Source organism: Moschus berezovskii, chromosome 11 (genome assembly GCF_049115385.1).
Source record: "Moschus berezovskii isolate FMDL1 chromosome 11, NW_MosBer_1.0, whole genome shotgun sequence".
NCBI classification, from domain to species: Eukaryota; Metazoa; Chordata; class Mammalia; order Artiodactyla; family Moschidae; genus Moschus; species Moschus berezovskii.
In genome coordinates this window covers 60,781,802-60,809,127 of record NC_142470.1, presented here as the reverse complement: position 1 = coordinate 60,809,127, position 27,326 = coordinate 60,781,802, and the positions used below count along the sequence as shown (strand labels likewise).

Sequence of the window (27,326 nt, the reverse complement as noted above, 5' to 3'; positions counted from 1 at the left end):
ATGCTGGGTTCAAGCAAGGACACTGGGTTCAAGCAAGGCTTCTGCTCTCATTTAAATACTCTTAACAACCCAGGGAGTCCAGGCAGCAGTGGCCTCTGTTGTAACCAAAAGAGGGGTGTGGTTGCTCTTTGCTCAAAAGCCATGAAAAAGGCCAGGTTGGTGGAAAGAAAAGTTTACTTTATTTTGCGGAGCAGGGAGGGCAGATGCCTCTCCAAAGGTTGACTACCACCCCCTCCCCTGACAATCAGGAGGGAATAACTTTTATAGGCTGGGAGAGGGTGCTACGTGCACAAGAGCACAGTCAGCTCTGACAGTCATCTTGAAATTGGTCTTCGGTGGTCTGACCATCGTTGTCCCAGCATCATCTTAGTTGTTTCAGGGGTACAGTTTATTTTCAACTTCAGGGTCGGTTTGTTCCCATTTCCTTGAGGCCAACTCTTGGAATTGTGGCAGCTTATGTCATGGCTACAGTCTGGTTATCATGTAGTTAACTTCTCCCACCAGGCGGGGGTTTCAGTATCTATAAGACAGCTTACAGGATATGACTCAGGATATTATCTATAGCCCTTGAGAAGAAACTAAAGGCCCTTGACTATGCTTAATGAGTGCATGTGTGCTCAGTCATGTCCAACTCTTGGTGAATCCTTGGACTATAGCCTGCCAGGCTCCTCTGTCCACAGGATTTCCTAGGCAAGAATACTGGAGTGGGTTACCATTGCCTTCTCCAGGGGATCTTTTCGACCCAGGGACTGAACCCGAGTCTCTTGTGCCTTCTGTGTTCGCAGGCAGATTCTTTACCACTGAGCCACTCCGTCTCCTTTGACTGTTTTCCTTTGTTTTTGCATTTTCTCTCCTCTCTGATTAAACTTATTCTTTAGCTAATGTTTTCCCACAGACAAAAGGCAGACAGAGGATATGGGAAAGTGGGGGCGAGGGCCATAGGAACCTGCTCCGTTTCACTATCTCTCCTTCCAGGTGTTCACTTAGATCCAGCTTCCACCCGCTTCCGCTGCCCCCCTGACCCCTAATCTTTAAAATGTGAAGCACCTCCAGGAGACTATCCATGACCAAGCCCCACAAGGACCTGCTTCCCCCTACAGCCTGTTGGCTATTTGATATTTATTTCACTTTCCTTATTTTTCCTTGTCAACATTCTCTAATGTTTATTTGATGATTAATTTTTAGCATGACTATGTTTTATGATGTCACAAATAGATGGTTAATTGAGAAATAAAAATCCATAAACCAGTTTGGAACCTACCACAGCAAAGAGTATAATGAATATTTGTTGAGCACTAGGGAGGCCTGGCGTGCTGTGATTCATGGGGTCGCGGAGAGCCAGACACGAATGAGCGACTGAACTGAACTGAATATGTGTTACTTAACACATATTAAGTCTCTGTATTATTGTACTTAAATCTGACAGGAGCCCTGGTATTCAGATAAAGGATCAGGAGCTCAGAGGCTGAGAAAATTGCTCTAAGGCCACATGTGTATAAGTCAGAAAAGGGATGTAGTTCAGCTTTTTGTGACTCCAGAACCATGTTCCCAGCTATTCTCCTACACTGCTGCTGCTGCTGCTAAGTCACTCCAGTCGTGTCCGACTCTGTGTGACCCCATAGACGGCCTCCTACCAGGCTTCCCCATCCCTGGGATTCTCCAGGCAAGAACACTAGAGTGGGTTGCCATTTCCTTCTCCAATGCATGAAAGTGAAAAGTCAGAGTGAAGTCGCTCAGTCGTGTCTGACTCTTCCCGACCCCATGGACTGCAGTCCACCAGGCTCCTCTGTCCATGGGATTTTCCAGGCAAGAGTACTGGAGTGGGGTGCCATCGCCTTCTCTGATTCTCCTACACTGCTTTAAAAAAAAAATTTTTTTTTTTTTTGGCCAAACCCCAAGGTGAGTAGGACCTTTATTCCCCAACCAGGATGGAACCCAAGCCCCCTGCACTGGCAGGTGGAGTCTTAACCACTGGACCGTTGGGGAAGTCCTCGCTTATACTGCTTCTTAATCACTATGAAAGTTTACTGTTTATCCTTCTAGGCTTTTATTTTTCATATGTTGATAGTTTTTAATTATAAATATAGAATCAAGAACAAAAAGTTGGTTAATTTTTTGTCCCTGTGTATCTTATAGTCCTTTCCATGTCATAAGATAGGCTTCTGTAAGCTCATTTTTCACTGTTAGATAATGTGTAAGGATATATAGAAACCCTCTTCCTTTTTCAGCCATTAATGGAGTTTTTAGTAAGGGGAGACCCGTCTTTGTTGGAGAGTTTCTTGTTAGCCTTTTCGTAGGGGTTCAGATACCTTAAATGATATCAATATGGCAATATATGGTCATTAGACTGTGTTCTAAGTAAAGTCTGTCCTGGGGACATCACCAACTCAATGGACATGAGTTTGAGTCAACTCCGGGGTTGGTGATGGACAGGGAGGCCTGGCGTGCTGTGATTCATAGGGTCGCAAAGAGTCGGACATGACTGAACGACTGAACTGAACTGAACTGAAAATGGATAAAGAAGAAAATTTGGTTGGAGAGGGGGGTGGAGAGTTGAGAAAAATGGTTTTCAATGAAAAAGGATCAGATTGGAGTCAGTGAAACTTTGATTGGTGGAAAGGAGTGTAGGATGGAGGGAGAGAGAAGGCGGGGGGAGGAGACCAAGGGAGAGGGGAGGGAAGAACCAGGACGGGGAAGCCACCTCGTGTGTGCAAAGAAGGGATATTGGATGATGGGGTGATTAAGCTGTTAACAGGGGTTACACTGTAAACTTTCTCCATGCCTCCTACAAATCTGTAGTCCCTTCTACATTGCTAACATATATTTGGGTCCAAGTGGGTGTTTTTTGGCATCAAAGTTGAGGAGAGAGACATGAACATCCCACAGTTCTTTGAAATGATTTTGTCTTGCTGGACACTTACAACAATATGTCCTATAAATTCAGCAGTGAGTGATTACTTCCATGTAATGTAGCTTTAGATGAGGACCTTCTAAGTTAAGGAGTAGGCACAGGGTAAAGCTTTTAATGTATTTGAGAACTAAAATATATATATATATATATATTTGGTAACATGCAGAAGTTGACTTTTTTATTTTATTGTCTTAATATTCCACTTTTCTAGGCTGTTATGACATCAGGTTGAAAGCAATCTTTTTTTAAAAATAATTTTAAGTATTTTGTGTAAATGACTATAAATTTATTTTTATTTATTTTATTAAAAAGAAAGCAACCTTTAAGATTGATTGTAAGCTCTTTCAGGTGTGCAGGCTGTCATGTCACTCTCTTTCCAGATCACAGTGTCCTCATGGTTACTTAGAGAAGATGGCCAGATCTGTAGTTAATGTAGGTGACAGCCCACAAGTGGAGAAAGGATGGGACAACACTGGTCCCGGTGATGCTTCCTGCAAGGAAAAGGCTGATACAGGTGCTTCTGTATACACCTGTTCAAGGATGAATCAGGGTGAGCTGGTCTCCAACACCCGCTTGCCAAGGCATTGGCTTATCCTCATAAAATGGCACTATCCTGTGGTGTGATGCATTCTGTGGGCATTTTATGGTGTGGTAACTTTGGGTTCAGTTCAGTTAGTTCAGTCACTAGGTCGTGTCCGACTCTTTGCGACCCCATGGACTGCAGTACACCAGACCTCTCTGTCCATCACCAACTCCTGGAGTTTACTCAAATTCATGTCCATTGAATCGGTGATGCCATCCAACCATCTCCTCCTCTGTCGCCCCCTTCTCCTCCTGCCTTCAATCTTGCCCAGCATCAGGGTCTTTTCCAGTGAGTCAGTTCTTCACATCAGGTGGCCGAAGTACTGGAACTTCAGCTTCAGCATCAGTCCTTCCAATGAACATTCAGGACTGATTTCCTTTAGAATGGACTGGTTGGATCTCCTTGCAGTCCAAGGGACTCTCAAGAGTCTTCTCCAACACCACAGTTCAAAAGCATCAATTCTTCGCCACTCAGCTTTCTTTATAGTCCAACTCTCACATCCATATGTGACGACTGGAAAAATCATAGCTTTGACTAGATGGACCTTTGTTGGTAAAGTAATGTCTCTGCTTTTTAATATGCTATCTAGGTTGGTCATAACTTTTCTTCCAAGGAGCAAATATCTTTTAATTTTTAATTAACTCTGGGTACTGAACCACAAACTATGGTGTGAACCATGCCAGGTACTGAGTAGGCAAAACCACAGCGTTTGTGGCTCTGGTCAGTTGACTCAGAAACAAACCTAGGGGGAGTCTGCTCCTAACTCTGGAACTATGTGTGCATTTGATTGTGCCCGTGAGTGGCCGCAGCTTGGGGACCTGCAGGGCCATGAGACACAGAAGTGGTGCCAGGAACAGAGCAGGGATACAGCTGGTCTTTGCTGAGTGATTCTGATGATGTGTTGTGCTTAGTCGCTCAGTTATGTCCGACTCTTTGTGACCGCAGGGACTGTAGCCTGCCAGGTTCCTCTATCTATGGGGACTCTCCAGGCAAGAATATTGGAGTGGGTTGTCATGTCCTCCTCCACGGGATCTTCCCAACCCAGGGATCGAACCCAGGTCTCCCGCATTGCTGTCGTATTCTTTACCATCTGAGCCACCAGGGAAGCCCAAGAATACTGTTGTGGGTAACCTATTCCTTCTCCAGGGGATCTGATGATACACTTGTATAAAGTAGTGTATTTCCCCTGAAGTCTTTTTTTTAAAATTCATCAGACCCTTATAGCAACAACAGAAGTAAAATGGATAGGAGTTACCTCCCTCTCCCCATTTAACAAATAAAGCACAGTTGGGGTCCGAGTTTGGTTAGGGGCAGAATGGGGCAAAGGACTCTTTTCTCCTAATTCCAAGCTTGGTTCTCTCCGTGGGGCCAGCTCTGGAGGAGGTGAGAGGGGCCGTGTGCTCACCAGAGCAAGTTGCTAAGGACCTATATGTTCTCTCAGCTCCCATTCTAACACGTGCCTTAGCAACTGTGGGCTGAGACCCATAATAAGTCATAGAAATCAATTGCAAAACAAAAAGGAACAGAACCTAAACTAGTAGAATCCATTCAACACAATAATCGTAAATCTCCTGCATTGGCAGTTGTATTCTTTATTACTAGCGCCACCTGGGAAGCCCCAAGTATTGTATCATGAAATGTCAGTTCTGCGTTTAACTCACACATTCTTGGTAAAGGTTTTCTTTTACTTCCTTTTCAGCAGGGGCTTCTGCTCCTACATCTTAACAAGGAACTTCACAAGGAAAGCAAATTAGAAGCAGTTGGCATTTTCTTTCTTTTTTTTCTGTGTAAGTTTTCTTTGAAATTGAAGTATAGTTGACTTACAGTCTTGTGTTGATTTCTGCTAAGCAAAGTGATTCAGTTATACATATATATATATATATATATATATATACATTCTTTTTTAAAAAAATTATTTCCCGTATGGTTTATCATAGGACACTGAACATAGTTCTCTGTGCTATACAGTAGGGCCTTGTTGCTTATCCTTTCCATATGTAATAGCTTATATCTGCTAACCCAACCTCCGATTCTATGCTTCCCCCAACCCTTTCCCCCTTGGAAACCATAAGTCTGTTCTCTATGTCCCTGCCTCTGTTTCTGTTTTGCAGATAGGTTCATTTGTGTCATATTTTGGATTCCATAAGTGAAATCACGTGGTATTTGTCTTTCTCTCTGACTTACCTCACTTAATATGATAACCTCTAGGTCATCCATGTTGCTGCAAATGGCATTATTCCATTCTTTTTTATGGCTGAATAATATTCCATTGACTTCCCTAGAGGCTCAGATGGTGAAGAATCTGCTTGCAATGCAGGAGACCCAGTTTTGATCCCTGGGTCGGGAAGATCCCCTGGAGAAGGAAATGGCAACCCACTCCAGTATTCTTGCCTGGGAAATCCCATGGACAGAGGTCTGCAAAGAGTCAGACACAACTGAGCGACTAACAGTATTTCTTTGTGTATATGTACCACATCTTCCTTATCCATTCATCTGTTGCTGGGCATTTAGGTTGCTTCCATGTAAGACACATCAATGTTTTAACATCATGTGGTGCGGAACTCGGCTGTCTACCCACAATTATGCTAAGCCGTATATGACTGAACTGAACTGAACTGAATGTTACCAAACTGAGATTTAACTTAATCACAGCCCAGCCCTCCTAGAAATGGATCTTAACCCAGTCTATTAGGGATCACCTTGAGGCCTGGCGTGCTGTGATTCATGGGGTCGCAGAGTCGGACACGACTGAGCGACTGAACTGAACTGAACTGAACTGAACAACACTAGTGAGGTCATCTGCCTGGTAGACCTCTGTCAACCCTAAAATGAATGTAACTTTGTAACAGCATACCTGACCTTTTACCTAGTATAACTTCCTTGTCATTGAGCCCTACTGCCTTTGAAACTCTTTTATTTTGTACAGCTCCTCAGAGCTCATTTCCTATATGCTAGATTGGATTTTGCCCAATTCAAATGGATTTTTGCTCAAATAAACTCTTAAAATTGTTAATAAAGCCTCAGTTCATCTTTTAACATGCTGAAGAGTTGATGACAAAGTAATTTTCCTCACAACTGAGTATGATTTATGAATCTAATAACATTCTAGTTTTTTTTTTAACGTTCCAGTTTTGATTAAAATGTTATGCATGCTGCTGGCCAGAAAATAAATAACACGTGAAAAGTAAATGTTTCATTTTAAGGAGAATGTAGGCCTTTATGACTTTACATGGTCAAGTTTGCATTTTTTGTTAACCATATTTTTAAAATGTTTCAAAATAACTTGCTTTGAAAAAATTTTAAAAAATTAAGCATGCAGTGAGAAAACTAGAAGTAGTAATACAGAAAATTTCATGTATTCTATAACTAAAAATGTGAATATTTCACAAAAGAAATGCTTTAGGGACTTCCCTGGACTCTGTGCTTCCAATGTAAGGGGCATGGATTCTGTCTCTGTTGGGGGAACTAAGATCCTACAAATTCAGTGGCTAAAAAAAAAAAAAAGCTTTAGTCACATAAAAATGTTAAAAACTTTAATTTACAAGTACAAAGTCCAAAACTCCACTTTAATTAACTAAATTTAATTGTGTTAAACTGTTTCTTTTTGAATTTATCACTGTGAAATACCATCAGCAGATTTTGGCAGATTAATATTAAAAGTAAAAAATAAATATACGTGTATATTAGTATGCGTGTAATAAGTTGCCAAGTAAAATGTACTTCAAAACTGTGGTTTGCATTTAAAAAAAAAAAAGTCTGAAAATCCCTTTTCTAATAAGGCTGGCATTCCCGCGGGAGCTCAGAGCTCTCTTGGTCCCACGGTCCTGGTGTGGCCTCCGAAGGTGCCTTCGACATCCTTCTGTGTCACAGCGCCCTCTGCTGGTTTAAGAAGGCACAGCTCTGACAGTAGCTCAGCCACGGTCCCTGGACGCCCTGAAGGTCTATCACAAGGACCGTCTTTGGATCCGCTGGCAGCCAGCTCCTCTCTGTAGTGGCTGAAGATGCTCTTTAAGGGGTTTGTGCTGAACCAAATCTTTGCATTCGCGAAGCTAAAGTGAGCCAGGTGGTGTGCAGAGGCGGTTCGTAGAGGGTCTGGAATCTCACTGTGAGGTCTGGATTTGCTGGGTAGACAGCAAGAAGGATTTTACATTTGAGAGGAATTTCTTGGCCAGAGTGAGTGCGCAGCCAACAGCAGGAGGCGCCTTGAAGCCTGCAGACAATTATGGGCTGGGTCAGGAATCCTGCTGGTAAGTGGTAACCCTAAGACTCAGGTGGGCATACCTTGTATCTCTATCTGCTCCATGCCTGTGAAACTGACTTTGTGGGCTGCCTCAGTGATCTCTTGTCCTCTGTCTTCTGGCTGGGCTCAGACACTGGGAGATCAGAGGGAGGCGGAAGAGTGCGGTTAGTGTTCATCCCCCTTGGCCCCAGTCCCGGACCAGTTGGCAGTGGTTACATTCATGTAAGTAAGATGACACATCCGTCTTTCTCTCTGTCAGGTCATGCCAGGTCCCCTTGCCCCTTTTCCTCTGGAAGGCGTGGTGGATTCCAGCTGTCGGCAGCTTTACCATCTTTTGTTGCTTCCTTGGGACCTGCCTGCGCTTTTGTAAATATGCCTTTGAATGCTTTCTCCCCAGTTGCACCTTTAGAGTATAAGCTTTATCCCTTGTTAGAATCTGACCTGTGCTAGGGTTTGAACTTATTGCCCAGGTAATAGGTAGTCATTGAAGGTTTTAGAGAGGACTGTGGAAAGAGCAGATGTGTATTCTGAAAAAAATCTGACCAAATTGAGAGGACAGCTTGAATCAGCGAGGGTTTGGGGCAACAGACCATTAACAGACAGCAGTGGGAACCCGGGTGATAAACTGAGACCCTGAGGCCTGCAGCATTGGGTCAGGGAAGGAGAGCGGGTAGCCAGTCTATTATATGAACGTGTCAGCTGCAATTATTACTAGGTATTTCACTCTAAAAAACTGGAAATGTAATGTTTTGATTTTCAGGGTTGCAAAATGAGTGTGTCAAAAGTGTCACACCAGGGACATTCCTGGTGGCCCAGTAGTTAAGAATCTGTCTGCCAATGCAGGCGAGACAGGGTTTGATCCCTGGTCCAGGCACTGAGATCCCTCATGTCCCCCGGCAACTAAGCCAGTGTACCACAGTGACTGAAGCCCGAACACCCTAGAGCCCATGCTCCATAACAAGAGACGTCAGTGCACTGAGAAACCTGTCCACTGCAGCTAGAATGAAGCCTTGGTTCGCTAAAACTAGAGAAATCCCACACACAGCAACAAAGACCCAGCACAACAAAGGAGAAGTGTCACGCCAAAACGTTCTGCTTTGCTCTGCCTCCCAGTCCTGGCCTTTCCACTCGGGCTAGGTAAGTACCTGCCCTTTCATAATGCTGTCCCTTGCCTTTCTGACAACACAGTTGCATCCTTAGACTATCATGCAAAGTGAAGTAAATCAGACAGAGAAAGACAAATATAATATCACCTGTATGTGGAATCTAAGTTTTAAAAGATGATATAAATGAACTGGTGGCTCAAATGGTAAAGACTCTGCCTGGAACACAGGAGACCTGGGTTCGATCCCTCGTTGGGATGATCCCCTGGAGAACGAAATGGCAACCCACTTCAGTAGTCTTGCCTGGAAAATCCCATGGATGGAGGAGCCTGGCTGGTACAGTCCATGGGGTCACCAAGAGTCAGACACAGCTGAGCAACTTCACTTTCACTTTCTTTCTTTCATTTATAAATGAACTAATTTACAAAACAGAAACAGACTCACAGATTTTGAAAACAAATTGATGGTTACCAAAGGGGAAACATAGTGGGGAGGAATAAATTAAGAGTTTGGGGTTAATATACGGATACTACTATATATAAAATAGATGAGGGACAAAAACCTACTGTGTAGCTCAGGGGACTTTATTCACTATTTTGTAAAAACTTATATGGGAAAAGAATCTGAGAAAGAATGAATATCAGCATTATTAATTGGCCAAACCCCAATATAAAATAAGTTTAAAAAATAAGCAAATATGAAAATATGCAATTGTATAACTGAATCACTTTGTTATATACCTGAAACTAACACATTTAAATCAACTATACTCCAATTTTAAAAAGTACAGTGTAAACACTACATCTGAATCATGTATGGAATTTTGAGTTTTCTAGTGGCCATATTAACAAAAGTGAAAAGACATAGGTGAAACTCAAAATATATAAAGGTCTGTGATAGTTCAATAATATGCAAAAAAATGACTCAATTAAAATTGAGCAAAACATCTGAACAGACAACTCCCTAAAGAATATATACAGATGGCGTATAGATGCATATACATCTATATGCAGATGTATATCTGCGGATATACAGATATAGACATATGAAAAGATGTCTATTTAGACGTGTGAAAAGATAAGTTAAAACATATATCATTGTGGGTGTGTGCATGCTCAGTGGTGTCCGACTCTTTGTGACCCCGTGTACTGTAGCCCACCAGGCTCCTCAGTCCATGGGATTTTCTAGGCAAGAATACTGGAGTAGGTTGCCATTTCCTTCCAGGTGATCTTCCCCAACCAGGGATCCAACCTTCTCCTGCATTTCCTGCACTGGTAGATGGATTCTTTACCACTGTACCACCAAAGGAGCCCTCATATGTTATTCAGTTCAGTTCAGTTCAGTCGCTCAGTCCTGTCTGACTCTTTGCGACCCCATGAATCGCAGAACGCCAGGCCTCCCTGTCCATCACCAACTCCTGGAGTTCACTCAAACTCATGTCCATCAACTCGGTGATGCCATCCAGCCATCTCATTCTCTGTCGTCCCCTTCTTCTCCGGCCCCCTATCCCTCCCAGCAGCAGAGTCTTTTCCAGTGAGTCAGCTCTTTTCATGAGGTGGCCAAAGTATTGGAGTTTCAGCTTCAGCATCAGTCCTTCCAATGAACACCCAGGACTGATCTCAGGATGGACTGGTTGGATCTCCTTGAAGTCCAAGGGACTCTTAAGAGTGTTCTCCAGCACCACAGTTCAAAAGCATCAATTCTTCGGCGCTCAGCTTTCTTCACAGTCCAACTCTCACATCCATACATGACCACTGGAAAAGCCATAGCCTTGACTAGACGGACCTTTGTTGGCAAAGTAATGTCTCTGCTTTTGATTATGCTATCTAGGTTGGTCATAACTTTCCTTCCAAGGAGTAAGCATCTTTTAATTTCATGGCTGCAATCAGCATCTGCAGTGATTTTGGAGCCCCCCAAAATAAAGTCTGACACTGTTTCCACTGTTTTCCCATCTATTTCCCATGAAGTGATGGGACCAGATGCCATGATCTTAGTTTTCTGAATGTTGAGCTTTAAGCCAACTTTTTCACTCTCCTCTTTCACTTTCATCTTATGCTCATATGTTATTAGGGAATTGCAAATTGAAGCAAGGAGATGCTGTTACACACCTATTAGAGTGGCTAAAATTGGAAACACGGACAACATCAAATACTGGTGAGGATGTAGAGCAACAGGAACTTTTAGTCACTGCTGGTGGGAATGCAAAATAGGACAGCCACTTTGGAAGACATTCTGGCATTTTGTTTTTGTCTTTTTGTTTTTACAAAGCTAAACATAGTATCACCATATCACCCAGAAATTGCACTCCATGCAAAACTTGCGCACAAATATTTATAGTAGCTATATTCATCATTGCTAAAACCTAGAAGCAAGATGTCTTTCAATAGGTTAATGGACACAAAAACTGGCGTATGTGTGTGTGCTGCTTCAGTCATGTCCAACTCTTGGCGAACTGTAGTCCACCAGGCTCCTCTGTCCATGGGATTCTCCAGGCAAGAATACCAGAGTGGGTTGCATGCCCTCCTCAAGGGGATCTTCCTGACCCAGGGAGCAAATCTGCATCTCCTGCAGCTCCTGTATTGTAGGCAGACTCTTTACCAATGAGCCACTGGAGAAGCCACCAAAACTGTGATACATCCTCAGAAAGGTATATTCTTCAGCCATAAAAAGAAATGCGCTATCAAACTGTAAAAAGAGGAACCTTAAATGCATACTTCAAAATAAAGGAAGCTAGTCTGAAATGCTATGTATACTGTGTGATTCCAAGTGTATGACATTCTGGAATATGGCAAAGGTATAGAGACAGTAAAAAGATCAAGGGTACCAGGGGTTAGGAGAGGAAGAAAGAATGTGTAGGTGGAGCACAGAGGATTTTTTTTTTGGTCAGAGAAACTGTTGTTTATGATACTGTAACGGCAGATATTTGATGCTATGTGTCTGTCTCATTCATGCAGGGGGATTCTTTACCAGCTGAGCCACAAGGGAAGCCCTTTTGTTTTTCAGTCGCTCAGTCGTGTCCGACTCTTTGCGACCCCATGAATCACAGCACGCCAGGCCTCCTTGTCCATCACCAACTCCCAGAGTTCACTCAAACTCATGTCCACAGAGTCGGTGATGCCATCCAGCCATCTCATTCTCTGTCGTCCCCTTCTCCTCCCACCCCCAATCCTTCCCAGCATCAGAGTCTTTTCCAGTGAGTCAACTCGTCACATGAGGTGGCCAAAGTACTGGAGGTTCAGCTTTAGCATCAGTCCTTCCAATGAACACCCAGGATTGATCTCCTTTAGAATGGACTGGTTGGATCTCCCTTATGATACTGTAATGGCAGATATATGACGTTATGTGTTTATCAAAACTCAGAATTGTGTAGCACAGAGTAAAGCCTAATGTAAACTATGTACTTTAGCTAATAATATTGTCTCAATACTATACATGGTTATATATGTAATATTGATTCATCAATTATAACAAATGCAGCTCTAATCAAGATCTTACTGATAGGGAAACTCTAGGCTATGTGTGTGTCTGTAGGGGCTGCTTAGGGTGGAGTGGTATATGAGAACTTGTACTTCCTGTTCTGTTTTTCTATAAACTTGAAACTGCTCTAAATAAAAGTGTATTGATTACATAAAATAGAGAGATGTGAAATTAATTGAAAAAGATATACTCTTTAGTTCAGTAGGCATATTATTTCACTATAATAGCTGATTGGGTAGAAACATTTTATCTTCTGACTTTTTTTAAGCAAACGTTCTTTTTTTCTTTTTTAGATTGAAATATAGTTGATTTACAATGTTATGTTATTTTGACTTATACAGTGAAGTGATTCAGTTATACATGCATATATATATTCTTTTAGGATTCTTTTCCTTATAGGTTATTAAAAGGTATTGAATATAGTTCCCTGTGCTATGCAATAGGTCCTTGTTATTTTTCTATTTTATGTATAGTAGTGTGTATCTGTTAACCCCAAATCCTAACTTGTCCCTCCCTCTTTCCCCTTGTGGTAACCATAAGTTTGTTTTCTATGTCTATGAGTCTATTTCTGTTTTGTAAATAAGTTCATTTATATCTTTTTTTTTTAGATTCGGCATATACGTGACACCATATGACATCTGTCCTTCTCTGCCTGACTTACTGCAGTTAGTATGATCATCTCTAGGTTCATCCGTGTTGTTGCAGATTAGCCTGAATTTTTCTTGATGATGGTCATCCCTCCTATGAGGTGACGTTGTCCACACATCTTTCTCTCTCTGTCTGGGTTCTGGTAAACGTTTCCTCCTTTCATCCCTTGAGGCCTCTGAGTGGCAAGAGGTGTATCCTGCTGTTAGGAGCCCTGGGGTTCTGCACTATGCCTTGGGATTTCCGTAGTCTGCCCACATCTTCGTAAATAACTACATTACGTCTATCTCAAATTGCCAAATTTGAGTGTGTCCTATGTTGATATTAGGACTTCACGTTAGGACACAGCATGGCTCCCAAATTGACCCAAACAGTCTTGAAAATTTTTAATGTGGAAGTGACATTCTTTTTCTTGCAGGATGTAAATGACTGAGTATGCAATTCTGATCATCACAGGCAATTATTTTACAGCCTTGAAGGAACATGTCCTCAAGTTATGAATGTCAGTTCAAAGCAAATTTTAAAAATGCTGATCCTTGTTGACATCAGAGAACCATCAGATCAGCAACCTCGACCTTACTGCTTGGCTTTCATTTATGTGATCTAGTAGTTACTTTGAGTTGGTTTCTTCTGGCTTTTGAAGCTGAAAGTAATTTAACCAATAGACTATCATAAGTAGAATTCATGAGTCAAACGGTACCAATGTTTTAGATTTCTGAGAAATTGTTTTCCAAAAAGGCCTGGCTGATTCACACATCCATTAATCCAGTGAGTGAATCTGTTTCCTCACACCATTGCCTATTATTTGTTTAATTTATACCTTCCTAAAGGGTGGAAACTGAATCTCATTATTGCTTTGATTTGCTTCTTGCTAATTATGGGTGGTTAATTAGAGGATGGTCAACTATAATTACTTCTATTTATTGGGTATTTACATTTTCTTCTCAGTGAGATGCTTTTTACATCTATTGCTCATTTTCTCTATACAATTATTTTTCATTTTTCTTATTGATTTATAGTAACTTTTAAAACATTGGATATTAATTATTAGCTAGTAAGATGTATGGAAAATATTTTCTCCCAAGTACCTTCTTTTAACTTCTGTGGTGTGTTTTGTCCAAGTTTCCCCCAAATTCTAAAAAATTTAAAAAAATTTTTTATTTTGTATTGGGATGTATCCAGTTAACAATGTTGTGATAGTTTCAGGTGACCAAGAATGGGACTCAGCCATACATACACATGTATCCATTCTCCCTCAAACTGCCCTCCCATCCAGGCTGCCATATAACACTGAGCAGAGTACCATGTGCTGTACAGTAGGTCCTCGTTGGTTACCCATTTAAAATATAGCAGTGTGCACATGTCCATCCCAAACTCCCTAACTATCCCTTCCCCCCATCCTTCTCCCCAGCAAGTTTGTTCTCTAAGTCTGTGAGTCTCTTTCTGTTCTGTAAGTCAGTTCATTTGCATCATTTCTTTTTAGATTCCACATGTAAAGGATGCCATACCATATTTTTCCTTCTCTGTCTGACTGAATTCACTCAATATGACACTCTCTAGATCCATCCATCTTGGTACAGATGACATTATTTTGTTCTTTTAAATGGCTGAGAAATATTCCACTGTATAAATGTACCATGTCTTCTTTATTCACTCCTCTGTCGACGAACATTTAGGTTGCTTCCATGTCTTGGCTATGATAAACAATGCTACAAAGAACACTGGGAAGTGTATGGATCCTGTCAGATCATGTTTTTCTCTGGATATATGCCCAGGAGTGGGTTTGCATGTTCATCTAGTAACCCTGTCTTTAGTTTTTAAAGGAACCTCCATATTGTTCTCCGTAGAGGCTGTACCAATTTACATTTGCACCAGCAGTGTCGGGCAGGTTCCTTTCTCTCCACACCCTCTACAGCATTTCCAAATTCTAAAATTTTGATAATGGTCAGCTTATCATCTTTTGTATTTTGTGTGATGTGGATCATTGGACAAAGGCTAAAAGTTCTCTGTCATTTGATTGTTTCTTTGGGAATTTCAGATTTCAGGCGTTTAACCTACCACCTTTCCTTAAATGTTGTACCACAAGCTGTCCAATTAAGGCTTTAGCTGCTTGTTTTTTATTTTTTGGTTGCACATAATATACAACTTGGTCAACAGCTGTTTTATATTTAGAGACATATCCCTTTATGCTGGCCCTGTATAGTTGACTCTTTTGTCTTAATGCTTTTAATGGTTCTGTTTATTTCTGCCATTTTTGTGAGTAGTTTGGAGGTTATTTTTATTTGTCCTTTGTTTTCACAAGAGAGAAAAGAAGCTGTCGAGTAGCATCTTGTCCCAACTCCTAAAACCTGGGGTTTCATGGAGAAACTAGCTTCGGGGAAATGTGATGGGTGAGGCCACAAGGATGCAAGTCTTAGACAATGGGCTTGGGCTACTTGGAGGAGCAGTGCTCACTGCTCAGCTGCTCAGTTGTGTCCAGCTCTTTGTGACCCCATGGACTGTAGCCTGCTAGGTTTCTCTGTCCATAGGATTCCCAGGCAAGAACACTGGAATGAGTTGCCATTTTCTCCTCCAGGGATCGAACCCAAGTCTCCTGCATCTCTTGCCTTGGCAGAAGGATTCTTTACCACTGTGCTGTCTGGGAAGCCCTTGGAAGAGTTCAACTACATCATCCTACCCATGTTGAGTAAAGCATGTACTGCAGAGGCTATCCTGGCAATTTCCTCAGCATTTTCCCAAATTGACTAGAGTACCAATGGCTCCACGCTGCTCTTTTTGTGGTTCATGTTACACATCATGTTGTCTCATTAAGTGAACTTAGGTGAAAGCCAGTTTTTTTCCAGTATCAATACACAACCCAGACTGTCAGCCCTGCTTGAAGGTAGCCTAGGATAGCAATAGCACCTAGACTACAGTGGGTTTGGTCCTCTCAGGTGCCCCAAGGGCCCTGGTGAGCACCACAGCAGAGAGCCCTGGATTAAACCTTTTGTTGTTGTTGCTTAGTCATGAAGTCGTGCTTGAGTCTGTCCTCCAGGTCGTTTGTCCATGGGATTTCCCAGGCAAGAATACTGGAGTGGGTTGCCATGTCCTTCTCCAGGGGATCTTCCCAACCCAGGAATCAAACCCAGGTCTCCTGCATTGCAGGTAGACTCTTTACCACTGAGCCACCCAGGAAGCCCAGATTAAGCCTAGTTCTATTATTAATTGGATTCTGTGTATTGTCAACTGTTGGTTTCCAGGAAATCAGCCCTGAATATTTGTCGGAAAGACTGATGCTGAAGCTGAAGCTCCTATACGCTGGCTACCTGATGTGAAGAACTCACTGGGAAAGACACTGATGCTGGGAAAGACTGCAGACAGGAGGAGAAGGGGACAACAGAGGATGAGATGGTTGGATGGCATCACTGACTCGATGGACACGTGAGTCTGAGAAAACTCCAGGAGATAGAGAAGGACAGGGAACCCTGGTGAGCTGCAGTCCATGGGATCACAAAGAATCGGACAGGACTCAGAAAAAACAACAACAACAATTTGTCAACTGTGGGGACCAGATAACCTTTACTGCTTCATGGTCCCTTCTGCGTTATTCACTGTGATTGTCGACTTGGTTACACGAATAAGTCATCGTGGGGACTGTGCATCTGTGAACAGACCTAGAGATTCTAGTGGTGAACGGTCAAACTTTCTTACTCTAACTGGTTTGCACTGATGTTCCCTCAACTTGTTAAGATCAAGAACACTTAATTCAATGAGCAGACTGGCAGGACTTGTTGTCAGACAAGTGTGGGTAATAATATCTTAAAGCTTGGAAGTTAGAATCGAGACTCAGAGATCTCATCAAATTATTTGCTTGTCTCGGATCGTTGGCTTTATGAATGCTTACTTGAGTTCAGTGCAAGCCACACTTAACAGTGTGCAAAATTTTCACTGTTCTGGGTCACAATAAAATATTAATAGAAAGAATCTGGCACACCGGGTTTTGTTCATATAACAGAACCACAATCTTTACTTTCTATAAGCAGCACTAAAATTGATGGCCTTCTCAAATATAGCTAAGGGATCATGGAGTAATCCATTTTGCTCTAAGTCAAAAATTCTGGTCCATTTCTTCAGTAGATGGGCTCTCTGCTCTTCAGTTATTCACCCCAATGGCTCAGTTCTTCCTTCTGATCATCATCATCACTCCTATTCTTCTCATTTCTCTGATAGTCATTCACACTCGAGTTTAAGCTGGGGACCTCATAATGGATGCTGATGGTGATAGTTCTGGGAATGCTGGCTTCTCTGAATGTTGGGAAACCAGGAAAAGGTCATGATTAAGTGGAATAAAAAGTTGAGGCCAAAGAAGACATGTCATCATCATACATAGTCTTCTGCAGTCTTTATCTGGGCATGAAAAACCCAAGCTTTTAAAAAATTAATCGATTTATTTATTTATGGCTGCATGACTTGTTGGATCTTAGTTCTCAGTCCAGGGGTTGAACCCATGCCCTCGACAGTAAGAGCATGGCATCCTAATCACTGGACCACCAGGAAACTCCACCTCTGCCTCTTTTTCCAAAAGTTTAATATAGATTGTATTATTTTATTTTACACAGTTATAATATATTGTCAAAACCCCGGAATGACGTTGATATAGTTCTATGAGCTGAAATAAAAGCCTTATTCAGAATTCGCCAGTTTTGCGTGTACCGTCTCATTAAATAATTAGCAACTCAGGTGAAAAGTAGCAAAACTCTAAATAGTTGATCTTACTGTCAACTTTTTTCCCCCTCAGGCCATGCCCTGTGAAAATGGCCAAAATCTGAGAGTCAAAACTGAGAGGAAAAGATCAGTCCTGACATTTATCAGGCTGGGATGATCAGACAGACAAAGTTTGTCGTTTTATTTGATTTAAATTTATCAGACAGACAAATTTAGATTTATCAGACAGACAAATAAAACCAGTCAAAGAAGTGAGCAGAAAACACCATGTCTCTTAAGTTCACACAGCATGATAAGGTCTCTTACATGTGATAGCACCAACCTGCTCCCAAAGACTGTTTTTAAAAAATATATTTACTATTTGTTGCATTGGTTGCTGCATGCAGGTTTTCTCTAGGTACAGTGCACTGGCTTCTCACTGCGGTTGCTTCTCTTGTTGAAGACTATGGGCTGTAGGGCATGTGGGCTCCCTTAGTTGTGGCGCTTGGGCTTAATTATCCAGAAGATATGAGATCTTCCAGGACCAGGGATCAAACCTGTGTCCTCTTCATTGGCAGAAGGATTCTTAACCACTGGCCCACCAGGGATGTCCTCCCAAAGGCTTTCAATCAATGGAAATACGGCTGTCTATGTTGTGTCCTTTGGGCCCTCCGAGCATCTCCAGGGCTGACGCTTCACCTCCATCTTTGTGTTTCATGCACCCGGGAGACCACACTCTCTTTTCAGAGGTCTGAGCATCAGTTTGGTAGAGGAACCCCTCCTGAGGTCTCAGCATCAGTCCTACAAGCTTCCTCCTTTGACTCCTGGATTCTTTTGTTTCCTCCTGATTCCTTCCTGCAGTTGGGTACTGTCTGAGATAGCAAGCTCTGGGAGTTGGTGATGGACAGGGAAGCCTGGCTTGCTGCAGTCCATGGGGTCACAAAGAGTTGGACACGACTGAGCAACTGAACTGAACTGAACTGAGGAAACTTTGGCAACTCCTTTTTACTCTTCAGCCTTCGAACATATGTGTAACAAGTTCCTGGTGTTCAGTTCCCTCTGTCTGCAGTTCCTTGTGTGGGTTCTGCTTTCCAGACCAGATCCTGTTGAAACAGAGACCCATGAATTTGGGGGCCAGATGGTGGGGCCTTTTTGATGTCATTTTGGGGCAAGCATAATTCAGAAATGTTTTATGAAATGTTTATTCAGAAGATGGTGTGTGCATGTAGCAAATGTATAGAACAATAACTTACCATTTGTTGACACCTACAAAGGTCCTGCATTACTAGAGCAAAGTGGAAGGGGTAAGCTGGGATCTGGGGTTGAGTTTTCAAAAAGTCACTACCTACCTCCTTAGTCCTTAGGCAGGTCTAGAGTACACTATATTTGGGGGCACCAGAAACTAAGACTTCTTATTCTTCCTTTTTTTTGGCTATACCAAATGGCATGTGGGATCTTAGTTCCCCAACCAGGGATTGAACCTGTGTCCCCTGATTGGAAACACGGAGACTTAACCCCTGAACCACCAGGGAAGTCCCCAGGTTTACCACAGTTAAGGGTGTGCTGCTCAATGCCTGTGGCTCCCAAGAGGATGGAGGTGCATCTCCAAGGGACTAAAGGAGCAGAGGGAGGTGCTTTCAGCTTAAGCCTTCATGTATGGGTAGCCCAACTTGGAATGATTCAGTGACCAGAAATGCCGTATGCCTCCTGGCTGTGTCCATGTGTGCTAAGTTGCTTCAGTTGTGCCTGACCCTGTGGACTGTAGCCCACCAGGCTCCTCTGTCCATGGGGTTCTCCAGACGAGAATACTGAAATGGGTTGCCATGCCCTCCTCCAGGGGGTCTTCCCGATCCAGGGATCGAACCCATGTCTCTTATTGTCTCCTGCATTGGCAGGCAGGATCATTACCACTAGTACCACCTGGGCCCACAGCTAATTTTGCCATCATAGGGCTCCCTTAGTAGGACTGCACAGGGCAAGCTTCCTGGCCCCAGGTGATGGATTCCCTTCACTTAGAGCTGGCAAGTCCAGTCCAGAGTGACAGCAGCAGGAGAACTGGGTTCTGGGGAAGTCCCTCAATCTCCCCTCCCTGAGAAACCCAGGGTCTGTCATTAACCCTGTTGGAGGAGCTTGGCTTGGGATTTTCTTCTCAGGGAGCCCAGACAGGTCATATCATGCTGATGCTGTAATTTCTTCATCTGAGCCTCACAGGATTTTCTGAAAGGAGGATCCTGCTTTCATTCATGTCATAAGATTGTCACGCCCCATTGAGGTAGCTGGCACTCCCTAACATGCCAGATAAATGTCCCCTGCTTTGTCATAGCCCGTCATTGCTCTCGGGATCTGCTGGAGGTACTATACAGTCCCCTGTGCTTTCGATAAAGGTTCTTTCCAACTGAGAGCTGGAAGGTTCCTTGACTCTTGAGGCTTCTCTCTTTTCAGTGTTTTAGGACCCAGTGAAGGGGTGGAGCCATGCCGGGCTAGGCACTTCTTACTGGGGAGTTGCTAGGATCCTGGCAGATCTACTTGACTCGGGTCCTTCCCCTGTTCCCAGGCAGATGAATTTGCCAGTGGGATTGGGGAGGGCTGCTGGGAAGAGGTGACCCAGACTTCAGGGAACTGTGGGCTATTTGAGGTCCAGTCATGCCTGACCTTGGAAACTCTAGGGGGAATATGGTCCCTGGCTGGATCCCTGGGAGGAGGAAAATTCTGCTTTACATGCCCTCCTTAAGGTTGCCTTGAGGTTTTGTCCCAGAAGGTGCCTCAGATCTTGGTATCAGTCCAGGCTTCTTGGCTCCCTGCCCAGAAACAGGACATTAGGAACTAGTTTCCTGGGAGGGTCTTGAAATGTCTTCTAATGCTCAGATTTCCTATTACTGTCCCCCACAGGCACTGAGACTAACCCACTATGGCATGTGTTCTAGGAGACGATGGAGGAGCCCATTCATCAGGTGATGTTGGCACGGGGTCTGAAGGCCAGGAACATTCATGCCTGTCTCTTCTGAACACCCCCAGCTTTCTCTGCCCCTTCCTGGGTACAGTCCTTACCTCCCAAGGCTATTAATCTTCCAGTGGAACATGAGGGTGAGGACCACTTCTTTTCACTGCTCTGGGTCCAGACCCAGGCTTGGGCCAAACCCAAAGCATCAAAGAGAGTAGCTGGACCTTGACACATGTGTATTTATGGGGATGAGAGTTTACCTTCTTAGACCAGTTATGGCCCTTCTCTTCCTCAACAGAGCCCACAGTTTCAATGGAGAGAAAGGCTGGGTTCATGGGTCATGTGAGAGCTGCCAGTTTTAATGTGCAAACCCTGAACCATCCTTCCTGAAAGATCTGGATTATATCATTCTCCTGATGGTGGTTTAGTCGCTAAGTCATCTCTGATTCTTTACAATCCCAGGGGCTGTATCCCACCAGGTTCCTCTGTCTGTGGGATTCTCCAGGCAAGAATACTGGAGGGGGTTGCCATTTTCTTCTCCAGGCGATCTTCCCCAGGTCTCCTACATTGCAAACGGTTTCCTGGATTTCAGGCAGATTCTTCTTCTTTTTTTTTTTTTTAATGTTCAGACAGATTCTTTACTGACTGAGTCTTCCTTCCTGAAAGACCTGGATTAGATGATCCTAACATCTGGTAAAGCAGCCTTCATCATGTTAAGGTTTTTAAAAAATTATTCTTTTCCGTTCAAACAGCAATGGATCATCCCAGACCTGTAGTAGTCTCCGACTTGAGTCAGCAAGTGTGGCTCCTTCAGGGTCAGACCCTCGTGGCAGTTCCTCGGAGCAACAATGTGGGGCCAGGTAAGTGACAGGTCATCGTGTGGCTGCTCCTTGGAGCAGCCTCACATCAGTGCATCTGGGATGCTAGTACCATCCTTTTATTAAAGTGTGGCTTTATAGCAGAGACATCATTTGGCTGACAAAGGTTCATATAGTCAAAGCTATGGTTTTTCCAGTAGTCATATACGGATGTGAGAGTTGGACCAGAAAGAAGACTGAGCCCCAGAGAAATGATACTTTTCAACTGTGGTGCTGGAGAAGACTCTTGAGAGTCTCTTGAACTACAAAAAATCAAACCGGTCAACCGTAAAGGAAATAACACTGAGTATTCATCGAAGGACTGTTGTTGCATCTGAAGGTCCAATACTTTGGCCATCAGATGCGAAGAGCCAAGTCACTGGAAAAGACCTTATTGCTGGGAAAGACTAAAGCAAAAGGAGAAGAGGACAGCAGAGAATGAGATGGTTGGATGGCTTCACCAATTCAGTGGATATGATTTTGAGCAAACAACTTAGTAAATGAACACCTCCTGGAGGGGGAAGAATTTCACATCTGCCCAGGATGACGTGTCTTGGACCACGGCAAAGAGAGCAGAGGGAGTGGGGTAGCTTTCTGGGGAGCAGGAGAGCTGCTTTCAGTGCTCTGAAGGCCTGTCCTAAGGAAAAAGAGTGGCTTGTTTGCCCAACTTCCTATGTCCTAAGAGGACTAATTGGGTGGATTGCACAGAAGGCAGATTTCAACATCAGTTAGGCAAAACTCGCTAATGAACAGAACTTTCCAAGGATCAGAGGGGTTGCTTGCGGTTGGTTCTTCTCGCCTCCAGGTGTTCAAGCAAAGGTTGTGAAAATCCCAAGGGTGGGTCTGTCTCCTCTGCCTTTGCTCCGTTTCCTGGTATGATTGAGAGAATGAGTGAACGAATGAATATGAGGCTGAGCATTCTGTGGGTCTGGGGTGGTGGGATTATACTCTTAAGGTCTCTTCCAGCCTTGCCTGGAAGATCCTGGTCTTTTGTAATTGGAAAAGGTCACTGACACTGTAACCCCTCTTATCTGACAGTCACTGTCACCATTATGCCATGCAAGTATCCGGAGTCTCTTGAGAAAGACAAAGGGGTTCCGATTTATTTGGGAATAGAGCAGCCAGAAATGTGTCTATACTGTGACGACATTGGTGGACAGCCCAAATTGCAGTTGAAGGTAAGTGACAAAGAAAGATAATGTTAGAAAAAACCCAACTTCTTTTCTCAGAAGTTGATTTGTCAGGAAATCTAATTTTATAAATAAAAAAGAAATAGTTTCCTATTCTTAAGCATATTTATACCTGGCTCCTTTAGAGTCATGTGCATTCAATAAGCTTTATTAAAAAAAAAAACACTAATTTTTATTTGTTTAGTTTTGGCTGTGCTGGGTCTTTTTTACTGTGTGGGCTTTCTCTAGTTGCAGTGAGTGGGGGCTACTCTCTAGTTGTGGTGGATAGGCTTCTCATGGCAGTGGCTTCTCTTGTTGCTGAGCACGGGCTCTCTAGGCATGTGGGCTCATTAGTTGTGGCCTCCAGGCTCTAGGGCCAGGCTTGGTAGTTGTGGCATGGCTTAGTTGTTCTTTGGCATGTGGGATCTTCCTAGAACTAGGGATCAAGACTGTGTCTCCTGCATTAGCAGGAGGATTCTTTACCATGAGCCACCACGGAGGCCCGTGTTTTTCTTATTTTTAACTGCCTGTTATAAAACAACCTGTTTCTGAAACTTCAGTTTACAGCAATTCAATTTAATTCAATGCTATCCAGTCCAAGTCAGCAAATGTATGCATTCCTCCAGCAATGTTGTAGGCATTTGAACATCATCAGTGAGCAGAATGGCAAAGAGCCTTGCCTTCCTAGGGTTTACATTCTAGTGGAAGACAAGAAATGGTCTATAAGAAGCATAATCATGGGTAAGCCTGTGACATGTTAAAGGGGGTTATGTTGTCTGGGAAAGAATGATTAGAACTGGTAAAGAGACTGGTGGTGCCAGAAAGAGCTAGAGCCTGGCTTCATGGTAAATAGTACAGCAGGTGTTATTGCAAAGGTGAGATTTTATTGGACAGGAAAGGAAGCAAAAGTGTGAGTCAACAGAGTGTCCAGTAAGAACAAGTCCAAGGACCGGGAGTGAGCTGGGGAGGAGGCAGAGTTCAGAGAAAGGCAGTTAGTAAAAGAGCTTTCCCACTTTTGTAAGGACTTTAACCTGTCAATTAATTAATTGATTCAACATATACGCTAGACTCTAGGTTCATCCACATCACTACAAAGACACAATTTCATTACCTTTTATGGCTGTGTAATCTTCTGCTATATTTATCCACTGCTATGTGTAAAACAGGTAGCTGCTGGGAACCTGTTATGCAGCACAGGGAGCTCAGTTTGGTGCTCTGTGATGACCTAGAGCGGTGGAATTGGGGGTGGGGGTGGGAGAGAGGTCCAAGAGGAAGGAGACACATATACACATAGGGCTGAGTCACTTTGTTGTACAGCAGAGACTAACACAACACTGTAAAGCAACTATACTCCAATTAAAAATATATTAAAAAATTCAGTCCAAATTATTAGAATGTTTTGAATAGAAGAGTGACATGAAAGGACATAGATTTTAAATGGATTATTTTGGCTGCTACTTGAGAGCAGGGTGTGAAGGACAAAAACAAAATGCCCCTTGGTGGGTTCAGGGTGACCCAGGTGCAATCTGAGGGTCTACTGGAGGAAGAGGGATGATGGTCAGAGTCTTGAAATACTTTAAATTGAGGCAATGGAATTTGCTGACAGAGTGAATATGGTGTGTGATGAAGTGGATGAGGATGAAACAGTACGCTTTCAGCTCTGTAGGCAAGAGCCGCAGGTTTTGTTAAAGGAATGAGAACATCATTCAAGATATTTAAGCGGGATGGTAACATGATCTTCTTTATTTGGTTATTTCAGTTTACAGTTCATTCAACTGCTTTGTGGAGAATGGGTGGTTGGGATGGAACAGGTAGGGGAAGATGTGAGAAGTGGCTCAATTCAACAAAGATTTTGGAACCAGGGTTTACAGGTCTTGTTGCTGGGTTAGATGCTGAGAGGGCAAAGAAAGCAGTATCAAGGTTGGCTTCTTGGTTTTTGGGAGTCCACAGAGTGGGATAGATTAACTGGAAGTTATTAACTGAATAAAGGAATCTTTGGGAAGTAGTCCCTCTACTCAGGGTAGGATGTGACCGAATTATGGGCCATTCTATTATCTCTTTGGAGATATTGGGATATAATGTAATTTACTTAGAAATACTTATCTTACCTAAATATAACAATATGTAAATATATAAATATATACATCTACAAATATCTGTATACAATATGGAAGATTTTTTCTGATCATTCTATATTCCTTTGTTCCTTTGATTTTTTAGATCCTACTGTGCCTTTTTCATAGCTTTGACCTTTCTCATATGTTTGACAATTAATCAGAAACCTATACACCCCCATCCTGGTAGTCCTTCACCAGAACAGGAGGGGGTCTCTCATGGATGCAGCTTGGGTGAGAGAGGACCTTAGCTTCCTGCTGCAAATTTGCATCTCCTTCCTTTTCCTCAGGGGAGAGGAGGTCTTCTCAGCCTCTAATGTGAGGAGAGTTCCAATTTGTAATTCAAGTGTGGCCACTTGTTCATGAACCTGTGCCTCGTGTCACTTCCATGCCACCTCTGGATTTGAGGGTGAAGGCTGGGAAGGTGAGATTTTGTGTGTGCACACTCCACTGTTCCTTTGACATGTATTTACCCAGGCTTGCTCTAAAAGATGAATATGGTTGCTCAAACATTGGAACATTTATAGGTTGTGTGCAAGGAACCTTGAACTGCAGGGCTTCCTAGGTGGCTCAGTGGTAAAGAATCTGCCTGTCAATACAAGAGACGAGGGTTCAAGGCCTGGGTTGGGAAGATACCCTGGAGAAGGAAATGGCAACCCTCTCCAGTATTCTTGCCTGGAGAATCCAGTGGACAAAGGAGCCTGGCAGGCTACAGTCTGTGGGGTCTTGAAAGAGTCGGACATGACTTAGCAACTAAACAACAACAACCTTGAACTACTCAAACAGCCTCTGCTTCTCTTTCTGGCATTTTCTGTCCCGTTTCAGAACCAGAAGATAATGGATCTGTACAACCAAGCCAAGCCTGTGAAGCCATTCCTTTTCTACCACGAAATGATAGGCAGGACCTCCACATTTGAGTCTGTGGCCTTTCCTGGATGGTTCATTGCCTCTTCCGAGACAAACCAGCCCATCTTTCTCACTTCCGAACTGGGGAACATGTACAATACTGCCTTCCAGTTAGATTTCAAGGTTTGAACTCAACCTAGAGGTGGCAACTTGGTCTTATCATTTCCAGCACTCAGGATCTTTGTCTGTATTATTCTGTGTCATTTTCATCAGTGCTTAAAGGTGGGCTTGATCCCGCTCTCATCTTATTATACAAATGGAGAAGAAGCAATGATTCTATGGAAACCAAGGAATAGAATGTGAGCTCAGAAGCAAAGGAGGTGGGTGGTGTGTTGCTCTCCTTTCCAGCTGCAATGGTCCATCCCTCAAGCCATCTGTACAAAGATATATGGACCCTAAAACAGTAGGACTCTCTCTTGGGTGTGGTTATGAAGAAGCCTCAGAGCTCATGAGTCTTACCCAAGATATTGGGACTAGCTTGGAGCTGATCTTTCTCTTCTGCTTTGTTTCCTGATGGGATTACATTTCCCATAATCTCTACATGTTTCCAGTACATTGCAAGGGTTAATACATCATTTTAAGGGTTAGAATCTTGGAAAAGAAAATAATTCTTAATGAAATTAAATTATTTTTGTCTAATTCTAATATGTTACTATAAAGCCAGGGCTTCCATGGTGGCTCAGCGGCAAAGAATCCACCGCAGTGCAGGAGCCGCAGGAGACGTGGGTTTGATCCCTGGGTTGGGAAGATCCCCTGGAGGAAGGTGTAGCAACCCACTCCAGTATTCTTGTTGGAGAATCCCATGGACAGAGGATCCTTGTGGGCTACAGTCCATGGTGTTGCAAAGAGTCAGACACGACTGAAGTGACTTCACACATGCATGCACCAGAAAGCCAAATATAAACTCTAGGTTGTTTATACAATAAGAAAACTAAAACAGATATAAAATGAAATAGGAAACAAGGAGCAAGCTGAAATTAGCAAGAGTAATTAAATGAGGACACTACAGTGGGTCAGCCTGGGGCTTAGCTGAAGGGAGACGGGTCCTTATCGATGGTGATAGGGTGGGGTGGTGGGGATATTTCATGTAAAAAGGCACTACTATTTACTATTTTCTGTAGAATCTCATGCCTTGCTTTCTTTTCTTTTTAGGAACTCTCACCATCTAACTACTCCCTCTAAACACTGCAGTAAAAGGTGCCTTTTGGGGAATGGAGAGCCTAAATTCTTCACCAGCCATGCTTCAGATGTTACACTGTGATGAAATGAAACAACTAAGTTAGGGAATAATTGTAGAAAGATGTAGCTCAGATCTGGTTCTGCATATCGTAGATTTCTTATTCTGACTCTGATACTACAAATGCAGAAAACGATGTTTGCTTAAATACAGTCCACACAATAGCCCCAGTAATGAATTTTTTAAATGAAACTTTCATTAAAGTGGTGGACAGTCACACCACTTATCTACTAGGCAGGCTAGTAAACAGTCAATAAGTACTGACTTAACACAGTGTCTCTTGATTCTTAAAAGTTTTCTTCTTCACTGAAAAACTTTTTCAGCATGTAGTTTTATAAAAGTCAACATTAATGTGGACATGAAGCTAATTAGTTCTGTAATATCAAATAGAAGAATTACTCATTGGATATTTAGTACTACACTCACTGCTAATAAATGGTGACAGGTTGTTACATCTGCC

General features: G+C 42.9%; 1 protein-coding gene across 1 annotated transcript; it reads left to right on the top strand.

Moving 5' to 3' along the window:
* Nucleotides 1–27,326, top strand: LOC129539909 (interleukin-36 gamma-like). Its single transcript, XM_088841377.1, has 6 exons — nt 1–155; nt 3,292–3,461; nt 21,336–21,443; nt 22,479–22,618; nt 25,549–25,752; nt 26,782–27,326. Exons 1-6 carry the CDS (start codon nt 1–3, stop codon nt 26,809–26,811), a joined length of 807 nt encoding a protein of 268 aa, XP_088697503.1. The 3' UTR covers nt 26,812–27,326.

Bases quoted from the DNA above. Each gene is read 5' to 3' on its own strand.
- LOC129539909 (XM_088841377.1), top strand. From the start codon at position 1: ATGCTGGGTTCAAGCAAGGACACTGGGTTCAAGCAAGGCTTCTGCTCT. The intron at 3,462-21,335 runs GTGAGCTGGTCT...CCGTTCAAACAG, and splicing joins CTGTTCAAGGATGAATCAGG to CAATGGATCATCCCAGACCT. The intron at 25,753-26,781 runs GTTTGAACTCAA...TTTTCTTTTTAG, and splicing joins CCTTCCAGTTAGATTTCAAG to GAACTCTCACCATCTAACTA.